We start from the raw sequence: 10,970 nt of genomic DNA, 5'->3' as shown, positions 1-10,970 counted from the left end.
GGGGGATTTCCCTGGTGGCCCAGTGGTTAAGAATCCGCCTGCCAATGCAGGAGACACGGGTTCAAGCCCTGGTCCGGGAATATCCCACATGCCGCGGAGCAACTAAGCCTGTGTGCCACAACTACTGAGCCTGCACTCTAGAGCCCACGAGCCACAAGTACTGAAGCCCACGCGCCTAGAGCCTGTGCTCCACAACAAGAGAAGCCACTGCAATGAGAAGCCCACGCACCATTTTCAGTACTCTATTTAATAAGGCTGTGTAGACAACATATATTTTCAAAAGTAATACAGATTAATTTTTTATTGATTGATTGATGGATTGCCGCTTTGGGTCTTCGTTGCTGCGCACGGGCTCTTCTCTAGTTGCAGCAAGCGGGGGCCACTCCTCACTGCGATGTGCAGGCCTCTCATTGCAGAGGCCTCTCCCACTGCAGAGCACGGGCTGCAGGCGTGCGGGCTTCAGTAGTTGTGGCGCACGGGCCTGGTTGCTCCGCGGCATGTGGGATCTTCCCCGGCCAGGGCTCGAACCCGTGTCCCCTGCATTGGCAGGCAGATTCTTAACCACTGTGCCACCAGGGAAGCCCCAAGTTAATATTTTTAAAAGTATATGCTGTGTTGTAAACACTAAATTTACATGCTACCTATGTCAACTGACAACGCTTCTCCACAAAAAGTTTAAATCACTGTTATTTCCTACCGACTTCCCTGATTTTTAACTAAATTTTTGCAATCTTTTTCACATTGTACAGGCACATTTATAAGAATCAGAAATAAACAATAAATGCAACAGATCTCTAAAAATTGCATCAAGGCATTTGTCCACCTCAGAAGTGTTAAGGGCTGACATTTTGTGTATTAAAGATTACAATGAAAAGTTTTAACACGTAAATAACAATGCTATATAGTTTCACTAGCATTAACAGTTGTCTTCTATTGAAATAAGACCCCAACGCGATGCCTTTGTGATCTTTAGTTGCAATCACTAAAGTATTTTTTTTTAACTTTATTAGGCAACCACTACATAGCAGGCACTGTTCTAAATATGCACTGGAGATAAAGAGATGCAAGAAATGCTCTCAGCCCTCAAGGAGTTTGGTTTAGCAGAAGAAACCTATACAAACATTGCCCTATTGTGCCATACATAACAGACCTTAGCACTGGGTCTTGTGAGACCCAAAGTAAAGTCAGCTGAAAGTCAAGTCTATTGGGATTAGACCAGGGAAGGTTTCAGAAAGAACCCTTAAATTAAGTCCTGAAGGATGAGTAAGAATTCTCCAGTGAAGTAAAGACGGAAATGGCAGTGCTCGCAGAAGGAACTGCAGGCTGGTGCAAACATAGGGAGCCCTGAAACGTCATGATGTGTTGGGATCCTGTTCTGTGCAACTGGAACACAGATTTGGGTAGGAGTTGAAGAAGAAATTGAAGTCGAAGTTGAAGAGACAAATAAGGCCGGTTTATAAATATAACACGAGAAGGAGTTTGTACTTTGTTTTTCAAAGAAAGGAAGCCATTGAAAAAAAATCCTAACTAGGGTAATGATGTGATCAGTCTACACTTTAGAAAGATTAGTGGTTTAGGACTCCACGACTCCCATGACAGGGCTGCCCCTAGCAGGGGGTCCTCACTCGCGCTGCCTCTGGATCTAGTGGCGATTCACCTCCTTCTCCCAGCCTTGGTCAGCACTGTTACCCTGCCCGCCATGCAAGCCGGCCCCCGTAGGAGCACCCCTGGTCTGACTTCATTAGCACTTCCCGGCAGGAGACCGAGCACTCACTGTCACCCGTGGGCGGCCACCCTCAACGTGATCTGAGTATCCTTCCATAGGCTGACAGCCCTGGGCTTCAGTTGGGTTGTGCCGCTACCTGTGTGACCACTACGGTTGCCTCAGTTTCCTTCTCCGGAGAAGGAGAAGGCCCGGCCCTAGGTGGCTGTGTGTTAAGTGGTAGACGCCGCGGGAGAGCCGGCGAGGGGCGGACCCCAGCGCCGTAGAGACCGCGACGCGCGCCTCCGGCTCCGCTGAGAGACTCGAGCCGGCGGGCAAGCGGGATAAGCTAGACTGTGGGAGGCAGGGCGGGGCGGCTCACCGGTAAAAGGCAGAGTCCCCAAGCGGGTTCCAGTTCGCGGTGTAGCAGTCCATGGCTGGTTCAGGCGGCAGCCGGCCAGCGCCGAGGGGACACCCACCTAGCGCGGGGTCCAGGCACGCACTTCCGCTTCCGCCCGCCTGGGTCACGTGGCGAGGCCGCGGCCCCGGCCGTCACCGCTGTGGGCGGCTGTACTTGGCCGCCGCCGCGCCCCCGGCTCCTGCTCCCCACGGCGGCCACCCCTGCTGCCTTCCTGTCCCCTCGGGCGTTGGGGGGTCGGGCAGAGCAGGACATGGGTGACCGGAAGTGGGAGTTGTGAGTGTCGCAGCCCGGGGCGGGGAGGGCCCAGGCGCTGTCGGGCCTCCGCGACTCACGCATGGAGAGTGCTGGGCGTCGGGCTGCGCACCGACCGCTAACCGGGACGCACGGGCTCTGCGGGGCAGAGGCTGTGCTGAAGCGACCGGCCTCTTCGGGCGCGGGAACATGAGGCCAGGCCCGGAGCCCCCTGCGGGAGTGGCGCGCGGTGTGCGGGCCTGCCCGGGTCGCGGGTGAACGGCGCAGAGCCCCGGGACTCGGTAATTGGCGCGAGCGAGCGCGCGCATGCGCGGGGCGGTGGCGGGCACGTGGCGGGGCGCAGGGCTGCATCGCACGGGAAGCGCCTCGGTGTCCTGGAGCCCCTCGGGCCTGGCGACCTCCTGCCTCCTGTGCCAAGTGTAATGGAGACCGGCGCCACCATGGGCCCCACTCTGCTGCCGCCACCTGGTCCCTGTAGCCTAGAGCAGCCCGGAGGGGGCCGCCGCGGCTCTCGTTTATTCCGTGTGGGCCCTGGAGCCAACCTGTCCTGAGTCCCCGCCCTCGCGCGGCTTAGTGGCCTCTCCCTGCAGCCCGTCGTTGTTGGCGGCGGCATGGTCTTCTGTCTGGAGAACGAGGAGCCACGCCGCCTGCTGGGAAGCACCATGGTCCATTTCCAGGCCTCTGAAGTCCAGCAGCTGCTACACAACAAGTTCGTGGTCATCTTGGGGGACTCAAGTGAGTGCCCTTCTAGAATCACACTTCCCGGTCCCACACCTGCAGCCTGGCTTTCTGCATCTGGACCCTTTGTCTCCATCTCAAATCTCCTTCCTGATACCTAGTCTGTTTCAGTCCAGTAGGTTTTCTCTTTTTATTTCCCTAACGCTTTCACAGGTGTCCTGACAGATGTAGCCTATCAAGCTTTTCACCCCATCCTTGCTCAGCATTTTTCTTCCTGACAGCCACCCACAATGTCCCTCATGGAAGCGGTGGATTGTGCTGTCCCTTGGGTGACTTGGCTGACTTATTTCTGCCAGGTGCTCTTGGGTCACTATATACTGAGTTGAGGAGTGATGTACAGCTAGAAGGAACAGAGGTAGTGCCAGGACTTTGTAACCTCACCTTCTCTTCTGTCTCTAAGTCAACACTCCACAAAGGTGGTGTTGGGCAACCCCAGCCCTGGGAAGATGGGAGGCCTGGATTTGGAAGGAGCTGGGGTGGAGTGCGGCCTGCCGCAGCCGCAGGATCTCTGTCTCCCTGCAGTCCAGCGGGCTGTGTACAAAGACCTGGTGCTTCTGCTCCAGAAAGACTCACTGCTCACAGCCGCCCAGCTGAAAGCCAAGGTGAGGGAAGCTTGGCGGCCGTGCCAGTGGTGGGTGGGCACAGACTCTGGCCTGGTAGGGTCCTCCTCCCTGGCATGGGTCTGACCAGCTGGGGGTGGGGGGCAGGGGGAGCTGAGCTTTGAACAGGACCAGCTGGTGGCTGGGGGTCAGCTGGGTGAGCTGCACAACGGGACACAGTACCGGGAGGTCCGCCAGTTCTGCTCGGGTTCTGGCCACCACCTTGTACGCTTCTACTTCCTCACCCGCGTTTACTCCGAGTACCTCGAGGGAGTCCTGGAGGAGCTGACATATGGGCCTGCCCCGGACCTGGTGATCATCAACTCCTGCCTCTGGGATCTCTCCAGGTTGGGGCGGGGGGAGAGGGAAACCGGGGGTGGAGGTATGGCTCAGAGGCCACCCATCCCTGTGCTCTTGCCCACTCTTTGTGCTACCCAACAGGTATGGCCGCTGCTCGATGGAGAGCTACCGAGAGAACCTGGAGCGGGTGTTCATGCGCATGGACCAGGTGTTGCCAGACTCCTGCCTGCTGGTGTGGAACATGGCAATGCCCCTAGGAGAGCGTGTCACTGGGGGTTTCCTTCTGCCTGAGGCAAGTGACCAGAGCCCCTTAGGATAGAGGACAGGGAAGCTGACTGGTAGATAGAGGACCCTTCCTCCCGAACCTGCTTCATTCTGGGCTCTTAGATGCTGCACTTTCTCACCCAGCTCCAGCCCCTGGCGGGCTCTCTGCGGCGGGATGTGGTTGAAGGGAACTTCTACAGCGCTACACTGGCTGGGGACCACTGCTTCGATGTCTTGGACCTCCACTTTCATTTCCGGCATGCAGTACAGCACCGTCACCGGGACGGTGTCCACTGGAACCAGCATGCCCACCGCCACCTCTCACACTTGCTTCTGACCCACGTAGCTGATGCCTGGGGTGTGGAGCTGCCGAAGCGTGACTGTCCCCATGGTGAGCCCTACCACAAGTGGGGATGGTAATGATGCAAAGAGGGCCATCAGAGCATAGGGCTCATAAACAACAGGACAGAGATCCTCAAGGGGAGTAGAGGCCCCTTGAAGGACCGTTGTGGATCCTGAGTGCTCCTTCCTTCCCCTGGGTTTCTGTATGGTCTAGCCGTGTGGTCACCTATGTGTATGTGAAAGAGCATTGAGCACATAAGGCAGCATGTCAGAGACCCTTATGCTACAGATAAACGGGAAAGGAATGGGAATACTTTTAGATAGGAGTAGATGTGGGGGATGGAAAGGCAGAAACAGAGGAAAGGTAATCCAGGCAGTGTGGCAGAAACAACGAAGCCCCTTGGCTGGTGCTGTCACCCCCTCAGTTCCTGCCTGCTTATACAGGGAACATCGTGGGTGATTGTTCCATGTCTTCTTCTGCCCTGGATCGTGTCCTCCAAGGCTAAGGTTCCTGCCTCACTTGTTGACAACTCATCCCTTTAAGCCACTTGTCTAGGACAATTGCTGTGTACATAGTACTTACAGGATAGTGTTTATTGAATTGGAGACACAAGTCATGTTAGAAAGCTGTAGTAGCATTAAAGGATGTGAGGGCACAGAGAGGTCAAGAATGTTACTTTTAGCCTGGAGTTGGAGCATCAGGGAAGTGAATTAGGACCTTGATTATATAATGGTCCAATTTCTTTGTTTTTTTAGGTGAGAACTAAATCTCATCTAAATCAGTTGGAGAACTGATCCCCAACAAAGGAAGGGTTCCTCTAAAGGTTGTAAGGCTAGTTTGTCGTGGCTCAGGTCTTCTGAATCCAGTTTGGAGCCACAGAAATAGGAACGTCAAAGGGAAGAGTTGGGTGGGAGGATGAGTTGGTGAGTTTGGTTAGGGCCGGTCTTTTTGAGGTACTATGAAGATGTTGAGTAGATTTGTAGTCAGTGGTGCCCAGCAGGGAGATGGCAGCTGAGGGCATGAATGTGAACAGCGACAGAAGGAGCAAAACAATAGCCATGTTTTGGAATTGGAAGGGAAGAGGGGCTGATGGAGGGAACAAAAGGAGACAAGGGTAGAGTCACTTTCAGGGAGGACAGAGGCTATTGGCCACGTGACTTGTCAGGAAGCGAGGAAGTGGTTACATTTCGTAGGTTAAGTGTTGAAGGAGTAGAGTAGGGTTAAAAGAGGTAGTGAGCAGTTGATGAGAGGATGGCACCTGGGTAAAATACTCTTTGTGGGAGGAAATATGAAAGTACTCCCAGGGGCCTACTGGGAGAAGGAAGTGACAGGATCTTTGTTTTTAAGAGAGAAGGTTTACTAAGCTTACTTATTGGTCTGTGGTGAGCAGCTGGGAGAGGAATAAACTAAAGATACAGGAGCTGGGCAACAGAGGGAGGAGACTGGAGGGGAGCATGAGGTCAGAACAAAGGCAAATCCACTGACTATTGAGACAGGCAGGGAAGAAAGAGCGCAGCTTGGGCTTGGCCTGAAATGAGAGGGGATGAGGAAACCTGGGTAGGAAGTAGAGGGTGCTATGTTCTCCAAGAGGAGGGAATAGAGATTTAGAAGTGTGGACAGCCAGAGTTCAGGGCAGCCTGGCTTCCCAGGCCTACCTAAAACAACCATCCCATTCCTAGACCCGTGGATTGAGGACTGGCCAGAGCTGGATCATCTCTTCCAGGGGAGCCAGGGGCAGCCCCCAGACTTCGGGGAGCAACTGGCCTTGCCCCCACCCTCTCCCTTACCCCTTCCCATGCATTTTCCCTACCCTCTTCCTCAGCCCTCCCCACCTCCTCTGTTTCCACCCCTGCCCCAGGATCCCCCTTTTTTCCCAGGCCAGCCCTTCCCACCCCATGAATTCTTCAATTTTAATCCAACAGAAGACTGCTCGATGCCACCCCACTTAGGTAGGTGCCTCTACAACCTCCCAGCACACCTTTTCCAGCGTCTGCTTGAACCTCCCCCATCCTAGCCTCCTGTGTCCAGGTGGGCTGAGAGGAGTTGGGTAGCCCTTGTGCCCCACAGGCTTGGGTTCAGTCACAGCTGAGTCTGGAACAGCATCTGTAGACTCATTAATTAGCTCACTGATTGTCACAATTTCCTGACTTGGAAGTAGGGGAAGTAGTATTGCCATTTTGCAAATGGGGAAATTGAAGCCCAGAGAAATTCACCCTGGAGGACCAGAACTGCCTGAAGGCAGAGCTGGGCTCACCCTGGCCAGAAGCCCACTCTGATAATGGCTGGTTCTTTTGTAGGATGTAGCCCCGGAGTGAACTTTGTGCCTGGCCCCCTGCCTCCTCCAGTCCCCAGCCCTGTCCCCCATGGTCAGCACCGGGGCCTGGCCATCCACCGGGGGATGCCACGCTGTATTCACACCAGCCCCTACCATGTGCCAAGGACAGGGGCACCCTGCAGGCAGCGTCCCAGGCACTCAGACAGGCTGATCCATACATACAAACTGGACAGAAGGCCTCCTGCCCATTCGGGGACGTGGCCTGGGTAGAGTGGATCTTATGCTGGGGCTGAATGTGCCAGTGGCCCTGCAGTGCCTGCTTGCCACCCTAGGTGCTGGGCCAGGGTATCTTGCTATGCCTGGCATTGTTGTTGTCCATTGCTGTCACCAATAAAGGCATGGAAGAACAGAGTAGCATCTTTTTGTATAAGGGAGTAGGTCTCCCAACCATGATCTTAAAAGTTGGGGAGGCTGCCTCTGGGCTCTCGGCGACCTTGGACCTTTTAACCCACACTGTTTAGAAATCATTGAATGCGTCCTTCCTACTGTCTCACACACTTGTTTACACTACCTCACCGGAACACACGTGTACTTAACAAAGACCCTGGAGGGGTTCTCTGTTGTCAGCAGCTCTTTGGGATTGGGAAATATCAAGGGCTGAGTTGAAATTGTCAATATTTTATATGCAGTTTGGAATCTGGCTAGATTTCACCTATACCAGTCTCACACATTCATATGTATGTTCAACATTCATCTGCTCCTGGAGATACAAGACATACCTTGCACAATTTCTTGGCACATGGTAGACACTCATTAAGTGGCTGGAACTAAACAAAAAGCTCCCGAGCCCATGTGGGAGACTGATTAGAACCCTCCTCCTCTCAGAAATCACCCAAGCAAAAGTGAAAATGAGAAACAAATGTAAATACCATACCTGATGACCAGGAAAGAGTAGAAACTCCAAACAATGAATTAGGTGGATAGGCTGAAAAATGCAGTGGAACCACTGCTTGGTACAAATCACTTTGGAAGTTCTTGGGCAGCATTTACTAAAGTTGAACGTTTATGTACCCTGTGATTCAGCAATTTCACTTCAAGAGAAATGAGTACATCTAGACAGATCTACCAAAAGACTTGTGCAAGAACATTCATAGAAGTTTTTTTCATAGTAGCCAAAACTTGGAAACAAGCCAAATGTCCATCAACAGGAGAGTGAGGTCTTCCCTGGTGGCGCAGTGGTTAGGAATCCGCCTGCCAATGCAGGGGACACGGGTTCGAGCCCTGGTCTGGGAGGATCCCACATGCTGCGGAGCAACTAGGCCCATGCACCACAGCTGCTGACCCTGAGCTCTGGAGCCCATGAGCCACAACTGCTGAGCCCGCGTGCCACAGCTGGTGAAGCCCGCGTGCCTTGAGCCTGTGCTCCGCAGCGGGGGAAGCCACCGCAGTGAGAAGCCCGCGCACCGCAATGAAGAGTAGCCCCTGCTCACCGCAACTAGAGAAAGCCCGTGCGCAGCAACGAGGACCCAATGCAGCCAAAAACAAATTAAAAAACAAAACAAAACAGGAGAGTGGATAAATATTCGTCCCATACAATGGGATAGTAATAAAGGAGAACAAAATGCTGATAGATGCAATGACATGGATAAATCTCACAGATGTAGTGTTGAAAAAAGCCAGAAACTACATTTTATATGATTTTATTCTGCATGATTTCAAGAATAGGCTAATCTATGGTGATAGAAATCAGAATTGTGGTTACCTTTTGGGGGAGGTATTGATTGGGAAGGGGCATGATGGAACTACCTGGGATGATGGAAAAGTTCTATCTGGCTGGTAGTTACATGGATACACACAAAGATACACAAATATGTAAATGTTTATTGAGCCAGAGACCTCCCTGGCAGTCCAGTGATTAAGACTCTGCCCTTCCAATGCAGGGGGTATGGGTTCAACGCCAGGTCAGCCTGCATGCTGTGCAGTGAGGGCAAAAAAAGAAATTTTTTTAATTGAGCCATACCCTCGATATTTGTGCATTTTATTCATATGTAAAATGTATGAATTATATGTCAATTAAAAGGGAACCAGTGGAGTTCCCTGGTGGCCTACTGGTTAGGATTCACTGCCATGGCCCGGTTCAGTCCCTGGTCAGGAGCTGAGATCCCACAAGTCGTGCAGTTTGGCAAAAAAAAAAAAAAGTAATCTGGATATCCAGGAGTGGTTTAACATTAAAAGACACCTAAAAATTTAATTCACCATATAAACAGAATAAAGCAGAATAAGTAGTCCTGGTAGTAGATGAAGAAAAAAAATTTTTTTTAACATTTGACATCCACTCATGATCAAAACTGCTAGCAAACTAGTAGAAAGGAATTTCCTTGACTGGATAAAGGTTAACTATCAAAACTCCACAGTAATTCTTAATGGTGGAAACTTAAAAGCAGTTCTTTTAAAATCAGGATCAAGTCCAAGTTACCTGTGAACAGCAATTCCATATACCATTGTCTGGGAATTCCAGCTTGTATAGTCAGAAGAACACAAAGGAAGAGGACCTATCCTCATAACATCTGGCTTTTAGATGGATGTGGTATCCTTGGGTTTAGAGGGCTTCACAACTTTCGTATATGTTACAAATATTTTGCAAGTATACAGTATCACATCAATTTTTAAAAATTTGGTTTTAGACATTTGAAGACACAGGCCAGAAAATATGATAAAAGCTACAGCTCCTAAGTTCTTTTATTTTTAAGATGGAAAATATTTGAAAGGTAATAGAAGTGTTTGCTCAGCAGAAAATAACTTGTCCAAAGTTGGTTGCATCCACATCCTGACAGAACCTCACAAAAGACAGGTCTTTACCCCAGGAAGAATGGAATAATAGACTAGGGTTGGGACAGCAGTGGGAGACAGTGAAGCCGGCTAGATTGGGCCCTTCCTTCTCCGGGATTCTCATGAGCTCTGCCCTCGATGCCTCTGGGTTTCAGGCTGGGGAACTCAGGCTAGAGTTTTGGGTTAAGGAGATTTTGAGGAGTCAGTGAAGCCACCAGTGGGCCGTAGATGCTCCTTCCTGGCCCCAGGATCTACCCTCTCCGCCACTGCCGGCCCGGCCCGGGAGATATCTCTCCCCCTCCTCGTTTCCTTCCCACACCCAGACAAGCCCGACTCTTCGTAGCCAGAGCTGGAGGTCTCCGCCAGGAGAGCAAGCCATGCACCGAGTCAAGGGGCTGCGATTCCGGGGGTGGGGTGGAGGTGGGGGGAGGTGTTGATTTACGGGGGTGGCTAGCACTTTCCCTGTGTGGGTGCCCACAGCCCTCTGATCCCTGGCTAGGCTAAGGATTTCCTTCCCAACGTCAGGCCCATGCCCACCCAACTGTGCCTCCACGGCCAACGCGCGAGCTCGGCGCTCTCCAGCCGTCGCCCTGACCCCTCTCCCGCGCACCTGAGCCTAGAGGTCGCTCCTGGGGCAACCTCCCAGCGCAGCGCAGGTCTTCTCCTCCTCCTCCTCCCGCGAGGACCCAGTCGGCCCCCTCCTCCTCTGTGGCCACGGACTCTCGGCGAGTAGAGCTGCTCCCCTCACCCGCTAGCGGGGCGGAGCCGCCCCTTTCCCCAGCACAGAAGCGTCTGGGTGAGAGCGCCCCCTCCCGGCTTCCCATAGCTGGTCCTGAGCGGTTCCCTGCGCGCCGCACAGCCTGCTTCCAGGGACCCCTCTTCTTCCCTCCAGGGTGGCCACTGACAACTCTAGCTCAAGTGGAGCCCCCAGCCTTATGATCCCCCCTTGACACCGCCTTCTCTGACCCTCCCGCATCCTGGCCGCTCCTACTCATTGCTCCCCGGTCCTTGGAGCAGAGGAAAGTCCTACCGGGCGCTCCTGCTCCTAGGCGCCCCCCAGGGTGCGTGTATGCAGCTGTGGATCCTCTCTCTGCTTTCTCAGATGCAAGGCCCCTCGCAGCTGACACCTCCTCCACTCCGGTTCTTTATGCTCCGCCTGATCTGATTATTTTTCTGGCCAGGCCACAAGCGTTACTGGAACCCCACCCCATCTGAGCCCGCTGATGGGGTAGGGCCAAAGAAAACTC

At 53.0% G+C, this 10,970-nt stretch overlaps 2 protein-coding genes across 7 annotated transcripts in view; one reads left to right on the top strand and one right to left on the bottom strand.

Annotated features, from left to right (window-relative positions):
- VPS16 (VPS16 core subunit of CORVET and HOPS complexes) overlaps positions 1-2,206 on the bottom strand; it is a 24,098-nt gene extending 21,892 nt beyond the window's left edge. The window contains exon 1 of the mRNA XM_024117156.3: positions 2,085-2,206. Within this exon, the coding sequence (XP_023972924.1) occupies positions 2,085-2,137 (53 nt within the window). The 5' untranslated portion in view covers positions 2,138-2,206. The remainder of the gene's footprint in view (positions 1-2,084) is intronic.
- Positions 2,207-2,264: 58 nt separating this feature from the next.
- Positions 2,265-7,303, top strand: PCED1A (PC-esterase domain containing 1A). Of its 6 annotated transcripts, none has more exons than XM_028498966.2 (8): positions 2,265-2,396; positions 2,966-3,110; positions 3,636-3,715; positions 3,821-4,059; positions 4,154-4,304; positions 4,400-4,667; positions 6,299-6,568; positions 6,917-7,303. In XM_028498966.2, the coding sequence occupies exons 2-8, from the start codon at positions 2,987-2,989 to the stop codon at positions 7,162-7,164; spliced, it is 1,380 nt and encodes a 459-aa protein (XP_028354767.1). In that variant the 5' UTR covers positions 2,265-2,396; positions 2,966-2,986; the 3' UTR covers positions 7,165-7,303. The 6 variants fall into 6 exon arrangements, with proteins under 6 accessions (XP_028354767.1, XP_023972933.1, XP_023972931.1 ...); XM_024117165.3 differs by having other exon boundaries at positions 2,318-2,656; positions 3,974-4,059; positions 4,421-4,667; XM_024117163.3 differs by lacking the exon at positions 2,265-2,396 and adding an exon at positions 2,524-2,656.
- Positions 7,304-10,970: the final 3,667 nt, after the last annotated feature.

This window comes from Physeter macrocephalus, chromosome 14, assembly GCF_002837175.3.
Source record: "Physeter macrocephalus isolate SW-GA chromosome 14, ASM283717v5, whole genome shotgun sequence".
Lineage (NCBI taxonomy): Eukaryota > Metazoa > Chordata > Mammalia > Artiodactyla > Physeteridae > Physeter > Physeter macrocephalus.
The sequence above is the reverse complement of the archived record's forward strand: the minus strand, read 5'-3'. Positions and strand labels throughout refer to the sequence as shown.

Bases quoted from the DNA above. Each gene is read 5' to 3' on its own strand.
- PCED1A (XM_028498966.2), top strand. From the start codon at position 2,987: ATGGTCTTCTGTCTGGAGAACGAGGAGCCACGCCGCCTGCTGGGAAGC. The intron at 4,668-6,298 runs GTGAGCCCTACC...TCCCATTCCTAG, and splicing joins GAAGCGTGACTGTCCCCATG to ACCCGTGGATTGAGGACTGG. The intron at 6,569-6,916 runs GTAGGTGCCTCT...GTTCTTTTGTAG, and splicing joins CTCGATGCCACCCCACTTAG to GATGTAGCCCCGGAGTGAAC.